Source organism: Ambystoma mexicanum, chromosome 6p (genome assembly GCF_040938575.1).
Source record: "Ambystoma mexicanum isolate Mex_15411 chromosome 6p, UKY_AmexF1_1, whole genome shotgun sequence".
Taxonomy (NCBI): Eukaryota; Metazoa; Chordata; class Amphibia; order Caudata; family Ambystomatidae; genus Ambystoma; species Ambystoma mexicanum.
In genome coordinates, this window is record NC_090935.1 from 1,252,967,403 (window position 1) to 1,252,980,307 (window position 12,905).

Here is a 12,905-nt window from a genome sequence, read left to right on the forward strand (position 1 = left end):
CTGCATGGAAGAGAAAAAGGATTGTGGATTTATGGATTAAACAAAACACTTCTAGACTGAAGATAGATCTCACAGCAATCAAGTGTTTGGAATCTGGGATTTAATCAAAATTTAGAATAAAAGTTTGTCTAACACCAAACCGAACAGCAAAATGGTGAAAAAGAAAATGGCAATTTTACAGCAAAACTCAGTTCACAATATTTTTTTTAAACATTTTTTTTTAATGGTTATTGTTGAAAGGACGTTCATTCCATTTGGAGAGATGATAAAACTTGTTTCACAATGGCAATGGTTTAACTACATTGAAACCCACAAAATCAACTCATAGTATTAATCTATAGTAGGCATCACACATTGTGGCCCTTACCTGTCCCAGATTGCTAAGCATTTGCAGTCCACATTTAGACAGCATGATGTTCATCTGATCTTTTGAAGAGATATGAATAACTGTTTTATAATCTGGCACCTTGAAGTTTTCCTCGTCTACCTCTGTTTCAGCAAGCTGATTTCTAGATTTCTTTTTCATCTAAAATAAACACAGTCATAACATTAGATTTTATGCTTGTGGGGGATGGAAAATTCATTGTATCACAGGTAACTAAAACAAAAAACACACTTTTCAGAAGAATGCATTGTCAAAACGCAACAAAACGTAAATGAGATGGATGCTCCTTCTCCTACTTGTAGGTCTATTTTTGAATTCATAGTGTCTCATTTCAAGTTTTACAATCTGCCGCGATATTGAAAAAACAGATTTACCTTTACAATTACTTGGTCTGGTGGAATAACTGCTGGAAGTGGCGATGTTAGTCCCCATTTATGGAGTCCATAGTTCTGCATGGGGATTTTGGGAGAATGACCGAAGGCGGTAATCCACCGAAATTAAATTTTTTTGGCAATGAAGTGGCAGAATTACTGGAGGTTTTTCCTTCACCTTACCTCCAACCCCATAGTTCAGCGGTGTGGTAATGTGGCAGTAATGCAGCGGTAACTTTGTTACCGCTGCATTACGACCGTTGTTTGCCACACCACCAAACTCATAATGAGGCCCTATAGTCCTTTCTTCCTTCAAAGAAAATTCCACATCATTGTAAATTCAAGACCGATTAACAACTCACCCATTTCAGCTAGAACTGACACAATAACAAAATAAGTTACTTGTTAATATTAAGTTTTGTCTACTGACGATTTCCCAACCAATAACTCATTCAAATGATATAATTTTAAAACATTTTTGTAATCTTTTTTTTGCTAAAATTAGGTTGGCCTTTTTTGTGAACAACAAATGACAGAGAAGGAAACCAGATCCGATACAGCAGCAAAAATGCAAAATAAAAGGTAGCATTTTCTTTCCAGCAAGAGGTTTACATATCTAAATTGTGTTGGATTAGCAGAAGTACAAATAGTACAAGTAGTAGCAGCAGCACAAAGGTACAGCCAATACTATAAATAGCTGTAGTCATTAATAGTCATTGGCCCTCATTACGACCCTGGCGGAAATCGCGGTGCAAAATGCACCATGGAGCACGGCGGAAAGCTGCCGATAGCGCCATGGGGGTTGGCGGATTTTCCGCCCCATTCCGACCTTGGCGGGGCGGTAAATCCCCATCCCCCATTTTACCCTTCCCCATTCCCATTTTTGCCCCATAGGGTATAATGGGAGTGGGGAAGGCGTTAATTACGCCACCGTAAAATACGGTGGCGTAATTAACGACAAGGTCCCGTAGCGCCATGGATTTCTCCGCCCGGAAAAACCAGGCGGAAAACGCTCCATGGCGCTACGGAAACTCGTAGTAGGGCGGACGGGTCCGCCGCGAATAACGCTGGCGTAAACCCACTGCGCCAGGGTCGTAATGAGGCCCATTGTAAGGGATCAAGAGTAAGATTCGGACACAGTGGCATTTTGCTGTTAGGTACATACTTATTCTCACAAAAAAAGAAGGATTTGGGGAAATCCTATCTATCCCTAACTAGAAGAGGGGTTTCACTGCTTCAACAAAACTAAGGCACGTCTGTGTCAGTATGTCTAAATCAAAAAGAGTCTTCAGTCCTGTGACCAAATTCCTAAGCTGACCCTCACATAATAAACTCAATATAACGTGAAGATAGGGATGTCTGTAAGCTGTAGGGATGTCTGTAAACTGTACACCTGCAGCTACCTTTCAAAGTTCAAAAAGCGAAGCTAAGCAAATCAATACAGTTCCTCCAGAAAAAGGGGCTTCCTTTCCCCTAGTTTTCATTTGGCTTCTCAAGTGTCACTTTCACCTGTTCCAAAACTCTCAAGGGGGCGGCTCTTCCCTTGATTTTCCTTCAATCGCACAGTTCTTTTGGATATACAGTTTCTTGCTCTCTGGACCTTAAATGTTCTTTTGGAAAGGGGTATTTTACTTCCCTTTCAGACTTGTACTTATTCCAAAATTCACCTTTGGGGAACTTCCTCCCCCTTTTCTTCTATCCCTGGTGTACTGCCATGCCAGGGCTTTATGATCTTGCTACTTTTGCGCTTGTCCCAGATGTGCAGTATTCCTGGTTTACCCTCCTGCCACGGCTTTTTGTCTCTTTGCAACGGTGTGAGTCCAAGACTCCCTGCTTGCCTGGTTTACTCTCCTGTCAGGGATTTTTCAGTTCAGAATTTACTCTCATTTGTATCCAAGTAATTGTATTCTTCATATATCGGATCACCAACACTTTTCCAACAGTCTCAATCTCCATATCAAATGTCCAAGCTCCCTTATCTAGGCTCACTTGTCTGTTAACGGTACAGGGTATTCGCCCTGAGGCGCCCTGGTGTCCCAATTTCGTTCTATGGGTTTACCGGTCTTCGTTAGTGGCTTCGGCATCCCTCACGTCTCACTGTTTCCTTCACGGTTTGCTGACTGGGAGCGTGTCTCGTTGCCTCCTGCTTTGCCTTCTCCTTTATTGGGCAGTGCCTGCTGACAGCGACAATGGTGCAGCGAACCCTTCTCTGCCTGACTTTCATGCATGTAGCTCTAGACAGCCTCCTCGCGCCGGCCTGCAGCTTTCTCTCTTCCCCTATACCAACCAGCATTAGGAGAGTGAGTCGCCTTCTCTGTTCAGGTGTGCAAGGCTTGCATTAAGTGAAACATAACAGGTCTGATTCCTAATATATACCCAGCTTTATCTTCTATTTCTCTATTAGTTGCTATCTCCCATCTCTGTTTTGATTTGTAACTTAAATACGGAATAGTGGACATTAATTCATCATAAATCATTAGAACCAGTCTCCCCATGGCCATGATGACCTTGTGAAGTAACGAGAATGTGCTTGGCTGATGCGGGAACGAGAGAAAGAATACCTTAAATTTGTTCGGGAGCAGATAGTAAATAAAGATATTAAGTGAGGTGGCTGCTCCTCTCCCCCTAAAGGCTCAGCAATGTGTCATCTATGAAGAAGTCCCCCCAAGCATTGCAATGTCTAATTTGTCAATTAGGCTGTATATGGCTTTTATTTATTTTAATTAATATATTCCTATAACTGGAACAAAAGCCCGGAGGCATAAGAGCGCTTAAACTAGACATACGACACAGAAGAAAAAAGAAATGCAAGGCAAGGGTGAGGGGGAGAGAGAACAAGGAATCAGTCTTTATTCAAAGAGAAATGTTTTTAGGTTTCTTGTAAAACTTTATAAGCTAGAACACAGCCTTAGGTCAGGTGGGAGTGTGTTCCATAGGCGTGGTGATGAGAATGGAAAACATCAGTTTTTCACCTGTGTCAGTTTTGCCTCGGGCAGAGGGATAAGCCAGAGTTATTTGATCTGAGGTTACTTCAGTCCAGTAGCCATTTAAGCTGGGCTGTCAGGTAGGCTGGGCTCTTGCCGTACACGGATGCATAGCGTGTGGAACATTAATCTTTTCTACAGGAAGCCAGTGTAAATCTCTCCTGGCTTTTGACACATGATCGGTTCTACGCAGACCAACTACTACCCTCACTACGTTGTTCTGAACAACTTGAAGACGACTTAACTCCAATTTGCCAACGCCCAGTAAGACACTGGCACAGTAGGCAATACAACTCCCTATGATAGCCCTGGTTTGGGTAGTTTAGCTGGTAACATCCAAAAATTGTCAGATTTGTGCCGGTAGTTTAATGTAGTAGGATGTGTTTGACACTAGGCAACTGATATGTGCCCTCACTGAGAGCTCTTGGTCAATGGTAACACCCAGGGTTTCCACCTTATTAAGAGTGGGTAGAAGACAGTCTGCAATTTGAAAAGAAGAGTAAGCTGGATCAAGATGGCGAAGTTTAGGACCGGTGTCCAAGATTATAATCTCTGTTTTTTTGTTATTCAGGGCTATGCCATTAAGCAACACCCAGGGATGGATTTTATTATAGGTTGCATTTATGGTCTCGGTCTCTTTGAGGTGATCATCTGAGAATGGAAAGAGTCATTGAGTATCGTCAGCGTAATAACTAACAAATACCATCTTCACCCAGTTGATCAAAAAGTGTAAGCACAAATAGATTAAAGAGGGTAGGAGAAAGGCAAACGCCCTGCGGCACTCCACACTCCAGAGTGAGTCCCTCTGACATTGCATCCTCATGGAAAACATTTGCAGTCCTGTCTGACAAAAATGATAACACCCAGTTGACCGCTTCCTTAAAGAAAGAAGCTCTCTCATTCAGTCTGCTGGTCAGTATGGAATGGTCCACCAGGTGAAACGCGGCTGTCAGATCAAGGAGCATCAACAGAGATGTCTTTCCATTTTCCATGGATTTAAGAATGTTAGCTTTAAGGTCCAACAAGGTGGACTCAGTGCTATGAGCACTACGGAAGCCTGACTGTGTGTGGCCTAGTGTGCCTTCTGTGCTCATTGAAAGCCTGGATCTGTCCTTGTGCTATTTTATCCAGTATCTTCAGAAGGAAGGGGGAGTTTGTAATCGGGCGATAGTGGTCTGCTAGTGGATCAAGTGTGGGCTTCTTCAAGAGGGGATGACCCAGGCTTGCTTAATGTCTCTAGGTGCCGACATATCTCTAAATGAAGCATTAACAAATTTAGTGATCAGAGGGGCGAGCAACTGGGCCCAAGCTTTTACAACTTTAGCCGGACAGATGTCACCTCTACAGCTTCCTTAGTATACCCAGGATCCCCTCTTCATTCACTTCTACAAAGGAGAAAGGATTGATCCTGGGCAGCTGTTGTTGCGCATGGGCAGGAACAGGTGATGGAATTAATTGAGTAACCTCAGTTTCAATGCCCTTTTTAATTATTTTTATTTTACCGACCATGGCCTTTTCGATTTGGTTACACCAGTCTGTATTTTTTTGGATTGAATGAATGTTTGGGCATGGATCCTCCAGTTCTTTTAGGATCCTAAAAAGTTCCCTAGTATCTGATGTAGCAGTCTTGATTCTATTCTCATAGAAACCTTTTTTGCAGTATAGATAGCATCTTTGTGCTCTTTTACAGCACGGAAATACTACCTTTTGTCAGTGGCAGTTAGTGTTTTCTGCCATTTCCGCACTGCCTTTTGTTTCTTAATTTCCAAATGTTGCATAGCTGACGAATACCAGCTTTTTGAGGGAATAGATTTTTGCGGTCTTAGTTTTTGAGGGGCAGGACTATCAACTGCTTCAGTCATCAGGTTATTGTATAGTGCTGACAGCTTGGGTGCCGATTTACACTCGGAATGATTGCCTAAATAGGGGGCAAAAGACCATGGGCAAGGTTTCACTTCCATCCTGTCCACCCCTATGCCATGCATCACAACTCAGTCAAGGATTCAACCCCCCACAGTGGGTAGGCTCTGATACACACTGAATACAATCCAAGTCTGAGGGGTCATCAAAACCCATGTTGAAATCTCCTATAATGATTATTTTGGAGTTGGGTTTGAGGGTGAAGGAGATCAGTTCACATAGGTTAGCTACAAAATCCAGTATGGGGGAGGGTGGGCGATACAGGACGCAAAGATTAAGTGCGGAGTTGGGATTGTGTTCAATTTCAACTAATAGTATTTCACAATTGGGTATATCCACCAACTTCAATTGTCTGATGGATAGATCACCCCGACAAATAAGTGCCACTCCACCACCTTTACCACAGACTATCCTCCCTAAAGATATTGTAACACTCAGGAATTGACACTGATAGGGAAGGTCCAGCTGCAGCATGCAGCCAGGATTCGGACAGAGCGCTGATGTCAATATTTTCTTATACTATATACTATGCCACTTCCAGGGCGTGTTTAACTATCGACGTGGTGTTCAGACGTAAGCATTTCAAAGAATGCCCACATCTGAAATTATCAGATGGGATATAAGACCCCTTAACCTGATAATGTACTTTCATTACAACATTAGTTATACCCTCCATGGAACTAATGGAGGCAGTTTTCGGCTGTGTTACAATTTGAAGAAATGTCTCCATTTTGGGAGCTACCGCTTCCACCATTTTGTTTGTTGAGGGTTCAATCCTAAGCTTAACAACTGGAGGGCACAAGCAGCAATGCAAGTAACAAGCTCAAAGTATCACAACTAGGTCGACTGGGATATGTAGAATGTCTCTTTTTAGGACTTACTGGTGTAAAGCAAGGAGCGCGCCAAGCGTCCGAGCCCGGACGAGAACCAGCCTCTGCATACGCGCCGCCAGCGGGAATAAGAGGCTGGAGACTTCTGTGTACTGTAGTTCATGTGAACTACAAAATGTCAGAGACAGACCCAAATGCCCCAAATACAAGAAAAGAATGAACAAATGGTGGAAAAACAGCCAATCTAAGCGCAGTCCTTGCTGCTTGGAAATCAGTGCGTTAGTATCTGCTTCAAAAAAATACACACACAAAGCTTTCAAAATCAGGATTCATAAGGTCGGCACCCGCAGTCACACACATGCATAAGAACGTTGCAGGGGGATTCGGGATCCTTTTAAATGCGGAGCGAAATGCTGGCAGGAATGAGAGGCTGGAGACTTCTGGGTAGTGTAGTTCGAGTGAACTACAAACTGTCACAGACAGCCACAAATGCCCCAAATACAAGAAAATAATGCAAAAATGGTGGAGAAACAGCCTGTTTGACACCTATATCCTGGACAAATTTAGCTGAGACCAACAGAGCGTATAGCTGTGTGGCACATAATTTGTTCGCAGTTTTAATCCAGGCAGCACAAGTACTGGACAATATTCCCGTTCCCGCCCTTAAGAATCCCAAGTCTCCTAGAATCACTGACTGGGGTAGATCCGGCGCTGCTAAAGTCCTCTCGAAATCTGTACATGAGGCCTACAATGTCGTGTTTCATACCAATACGAGAGAAAATGCACCTGCTAAGCTCAGTAGTGTTAGGCAGAATCCTATGCAGTGCCCTTAGGGACCACTGCAAAGAGTTAAGACTACTAGTGGTAATACAAGTTCACCTTTGGTACAAGCCTGTACTACACTGTTAAAGTGGTAGCAGTAGCGGAGCAGCCAGACTTATCGTAAGAGCAAATGAGCAGTAGTAGAGATTACACAAAGGACTACAATTACTGTGACTCAAGCAAACACTGACTCAAGGTTTCTGGTTAAAAAATATAAGTACATTTATTTTTAAACCATCTGTTCACAAAACACTTCACTTCTAGAAAAATAAAACCACACTTCAAATACACTACACACAACCAATTCCCCTTGTGCAGAACAACTCAAGGTAAGTACCTTAGGATTTGACAGACCGGTGTTATGAAACAAAGACGTTACAGAGAATACATATGCGATCACTTTTGACAGTAATGACAGTTCGGTCTTACTAAAGATACGCGTACCAGCGGGAAGAAATGTTACCAGAGTTAAAACACACTTAGCACCTGAGTTAACACAAGAGAGTTGGGGATAAAAATCATAGGCAATACTTTTGTCAAGGCAGACAGAATCAGAACACTTTCTAACAAGAAGATAAAAGTCAATAGGCCTGCGCCAGTGTCAAGTGGAATAGGGTTCCTGTTGTCGAGGATCACACAGTCAGAGAGTTCACTATTCAAGGTTGCCAGGAGTACTTGGATATTGTCAGAAGAGGAGGCAAAAGTTATAAGAGGGAAGGAAGAAAGGGACAAGCCTTTAGTGAGGAGAAAAGGGATTCACCCTAGTTCCTCGAAGTCGGACACAGTACCTTATTCTTTGAAGAAGCTGGTGCCACGGCAGTTGTTCCCGGTAGTTTCCTGCAGACTCACGGTTCCTGGAGTTTCAGCCGTGGGGTCAAGAAGGAGGATGTCTGGAGTGATCTGCACTACCCAGGGATGAGGCCAGCAGCAGCGACAGTGAATAAAAGGTGCACTCCTTTAAAACAGGAGAGGCTCTTCAGATGGCTATCCGGACCACTAGAGCAGTGTGCAGCGATTTCGACCACAAAGAGGTTCCTCTGGCTGTGGAAGATGAGCTGGTTGACCCCACCAGGCTCAAGGGAAGAAGACTCTGGACTGGATCTTTTCTGGTCGTTGAAGGGTAGATAGCTCAGGACTGCAGCAGGGCTTCACCGGGACACGGGGTTGCAGCAGCCGTCTTCTTCTCTTTGGTTCGGTTCCTTGCAGTTCCAGTGGCGACTGACTTCCAGCCCAAGAGTCCTGCCTTTTATGTGAAAATCACCCATTCACAGAGCCTGCCTGTCAATCACTCAGCAGGGGGGTTGTCCAGCCTGGACAACCACCTCAGCCAATCAACACAAAGTGCGACCTGGGTCTCCATGGAGACCCTGTGCAGGGGGTGACTACACCCTTCCCTCACATTCAGCCCACCTAGACACCCAGGCGCCAAGAGGAGGACTTCTCTGTAGAAGCCGGGCAAAAGACGGTGAACAAAGAAGGCAAACCTAGTTTGCTGTGTAAAGTAAAATACAAGAAGGACTTGAACAAAAAGAAATGGCGACTAAACCCGACTGGAGTAGAAATAAAAAGTATTTGGGAAAGCGGGTTTAAGTTCGAGGCTATCACAATAGCCTGGAACAATACCACGTTTATGTAGTATAATCGTGGTAGAAAAGTAAGGGTAGATACCACTGCCACCAGCCAAGTCTAAATGTTAAAAGAGCAAAACAAAGCTCATAGAGGCACAGACAAAAAGGGGTAGGAACTAACCCTTTCCAATACTCCATGTAAGATGGAGTTTACTGGGTCTGTAGTTTTTTTTAAAGTGACTATATAAAGTTAATGGCAACTTTACATGTTTCTGGGGGACAGTAGTCAGTCCCAGAAAAATGGAGTCAGTGGGAAATCTAAAAGACAACCCTGTGTCAATGCACTGAAGGTGCTGGCTTACACACACAAAAAGTGGGTCTCATGGAGTGGTGTGCTCCAGAGCCCAAGATCACACAGACAGTAAAAAATACACATGGCAAAACACATGTAAGAGTGGACAAAGGCTCACACTCATCAGGTGGAAAACAATAAACCCCAGAAATCCAGCAAAGCTGCTGAGGGACTCACTAGGTGAGGGAAATTAGCCATAAATGAGAATTCTCCCTCACAAGTAGTATTTACAATCTGGGAGAGCCAATTCTCCAATCGAGAAGGGCTGGATCAACATGTTCCATTGGACTCTCACTGTTTTCCCAGTCCATATGAAATGTATAAGGATCCCCCTGTAACATTTAAAGAAGCATTGGGGAAGAATCAGTGGAATGTTTTGAAATGGACATAAAAACCATGGGAGGACCACCATTTTAATTACCGCTATCCGACCGATGGTTTAAGGTGGCAGCCCCTGCCACCGGAGCGTCTGTTCTGTATTTTCTGTACCACCCTTACATAATTTTCCCTGAATAGTATATCTGGATCCCTGGCCCCCTCTATATCTGGTGTTGGCAAGCTCCCACTTGAACCCATACTCATCTGCAAAGGTCTCTCCTCCGAATGTCAGGGGGTAAATCACTGACTTAGCATAGTTAATTTTAAGCCCCGACAATTCCCCGAGCGGATCACTTGTCGCATTACCGGGTGCAAGTTTGCCCTTGTTTTTTTCAGGAATAATAACATATCATCTGCATAAAGCTAGATGATAACTTTGTGGGAAAATAGTTGAATACCCCTATTATGTGATTCCCGCAACAAGGATGCTAACGGTTTAATAACGAGGGCAAACAAAAGCTTGGAGAAGGGACAACCCTGGCGCGTCCTTCTTCCCAACTTGAGACTGATAGCCACTCGTTATTCAGCACCCTCACCGTTGGGTATGCATAGAGCACCTATACACATCGCAGGAACCCAAAGCCCATTTTCCCAAGAGTCTGGAACTGGAATGGCCACTCAACCGAGTCAAACGCCTTCTCAGTGTCCAATAATACTGCAATAGCTGGATCATCCAGCTCCAGCACCCTGAGCAGGCCAGAATGTCCTCAACCCATACAAGGTGTTCTTCCCAGGGATAAACCCTGACTGGTCTGCAATAATGAGATTGTGCATGAGTAAGGGTTGCAAGTCCATTAGCTAGGAGCTTGGCAAAAATGTAATGTACATTAATCAAGGAAATAGGCCAGTATGAGGAGCATTCCTTTGGCGGTTTGCCAGTCTTGGGTAACACTGTTACAGTAGCATCTCTCACCACAGGAGGAAAGGTACCCGTTTGGATGGATTCCCGATACATCATAAGGAAATGCGGAGCGACTATATGGCCATATGCTTCATAAGAAATCCCTGGGCAGCCGGTCCGGTCCTGGGGATTTCGAGCTGGGTAAGCCCTTAATCACCTCTGTAATGTCTTCTAGGGACGACTCCAGATCCAGGTACACCCTCTGCTCCAGACACAGCCAATATCATTCTATATCCTCCAGATACTGCCGAACCTACAGCTCCATATGTACTGTACTTGAAGAATATAGACCACTATAGAATCTATAGAACTTCCTCTCTATATCGGTTGCCTCAAATGCATATCCCCCCGCACCCCACCCTCCCGACACCCATTATGTGGTCAATATAAGCCGGCTGTCTTTCCACTGACAACATTCAAGAAAATCAAGTTCCTGTCTTCTGCCACTCCCCCCCATCCCCCCCTGTATTGCCTAATCTGATACGGCCTGCTCAGAAATCAAACCTCCCTAAGTGCATTAGCCTGAAACTCGTCCAGTTCCTTCCTAATATCTTCCAATATATTACTATCACCTGTCTGATGGAATGTTTGCTCCAGGGTCTTAAACTGGGCCTTGTTACTCTCCAGGTCCTTCCTAATTAACTTCAGGACACCCGCCGTCTTGGAGAGACAAATTCCACACTTGAAAGCTTCCCATAGGGATTCAACAGTGCCCTAATTATTTACAAAAATGTGTCTATTTCTGTTTCCGACATCGTCCCGAAAAAAAGGGCCCTGGAGTGAATTGCCTTTAAATCGCCATCTGGCCCCTCCTGCGGCTGCTCCGATAATACTACACTCCCAGATGGCTGGGGAGTGGTCTGAGATGGTCTGTGGCAATATTTCATAGCCTCCCATGCCCAGGTTTGAATGTTTAGACATGAGAAACATTAATACGAGAAGCCGGAGTTGAAAGTATAATCCCTCACCTTTACATGTTGAATTTGTCATATCTATGAGGTTGTATAGGGCACAAATGTCTAGGATGTTCTGACTGGATTTGGATTGTTGCCTGTTCCCCACCATGGAGGAATACATGTCTCCATCCAGAACCGTGTCCCCCCCCAAAAAAGATTACAGAGTTCAAGGTCGGAGAGAGGTATGAGGTGACCCAATCATAAAACTCTGGCTCATCGATATTCAGGGAATACAGGGAGACCCTGATCCCCTCAATATATCCCAGGACTAGAAGCACCATGCACTCCCGATCCCTATTCACCTCCTGCAAGCGGAATCAAAGGAATTTGTGTATGAGGATGGCGACCCCCTTTGTGTAAGAGAAATAGGAAGAGTAATAACTATGGCAGCCCCATTGTGATGCCCATTTACCCTCAGTGAGACCTGTTAAGTGAGTTTCCTGAATAAATGCCACACTGACATCATGCCGCCTCAAGTACAGAAGCATTTTACAGACCTTATCTGGTTTATTACCCCTATGTAGAAGAATAAGTGGGTGGAAAAGTGGTCAGTCGTGGTCACTACCAGAGCAGAGCAGAGTCTGCTCACCACTTCTATTCTGAGAGGCGGAGTCTCAGTTCCTTCACTGAGAATCACATCTACAAAACCACATTCCCAGCGCGGAGAAGTGGGTGGAAAAGTGGTCAGTTGTGGTCACTACCAGAGGAGAGCGGAGATTCTGTCCAGCAGTTCCATTCTGAGAGGCGGAGTCTCAGTTCCTTCACTGAGAATCACATCTACAAAACCCCATTCCCAGCGAAGAGAAGTGGGTGGAAAAGTGGTCAGTCGTGGTCCGTCGGTTGATGGAGCAAGGAGCACTACCGAGCTAACCAGCTCAGGAACCCTTCGACTCGCCAACTCATTGATATTGTGCCAGAAATCACACCTTGCGTAAGACGGCACCTGGTTGAGCCGAGAGAACATTGACCAAGGTAAGAGACACAGTGGTCTGCGAGCCGGAGGAGGCCAGGCCCTCCCTTGAACTTATTGCGAGGACATTGAGCAAAGAGTACCCAGGCCCCCCCCTGGAACATTAGATATGGCGGGGCAGGTCTCTAGGTTCATCCAAGAGGAGGACGAAGGGCGCCAATTAAGGAGCATTTGTTGGCACCAAGATGGTGAGAAACTGCAGATCCTGCAAGTATACTCGCCCCCCTGACATTCGCGAGGAAAGCGATATGAATGACAGCCACGCACCCTATAAACAAGAGGTTGGGCCCACGAAAGACCAGTTACAACATAGACAAACGGAAAACACTATTGCAAAGAAGGGCTCTTGTGCCCTAAAACACTTAAACCAAGCCTACCTGCTGTAGCCGACCCCATGGAGTGCTGCGGCCAGGACGTGGGTTACTGTGCGGCATCACGAAATCTGTGAGCTGAGGACTGTGGCCCGCT

General features: G+C 44.7%; 1 protein-coding gene across 5 annotated transcripts in view; it reads right to left on the minus strand.

The window, feature by feature from the left end:
* VPS13A (vacuolar protein sorting 13 homolog A) overlaps positions 1–12,905 on the minus strand; it is a 2,994,934-nt gene that overhangs the window by 1,285,250 nt on the left and 1,696,779 nt on the right. For all 5 annotated transcript variants that reach the window (XR_011280366.1, XR_011280367.1, XM_069625905.1 and 2 more), the window contains one exon: positions 368–526. Coding sequence is in view for 3 of the 5 variants with exons in the window: in XM_069625905.1 (XP_069482006.1) it covers positions 368–526 (159 nt within the window). In the remaining 2 variants the exon portion in view is untranslated. The remainder of the gene's footprint in view (positions 1–367; positions 527–12,905) is intronic.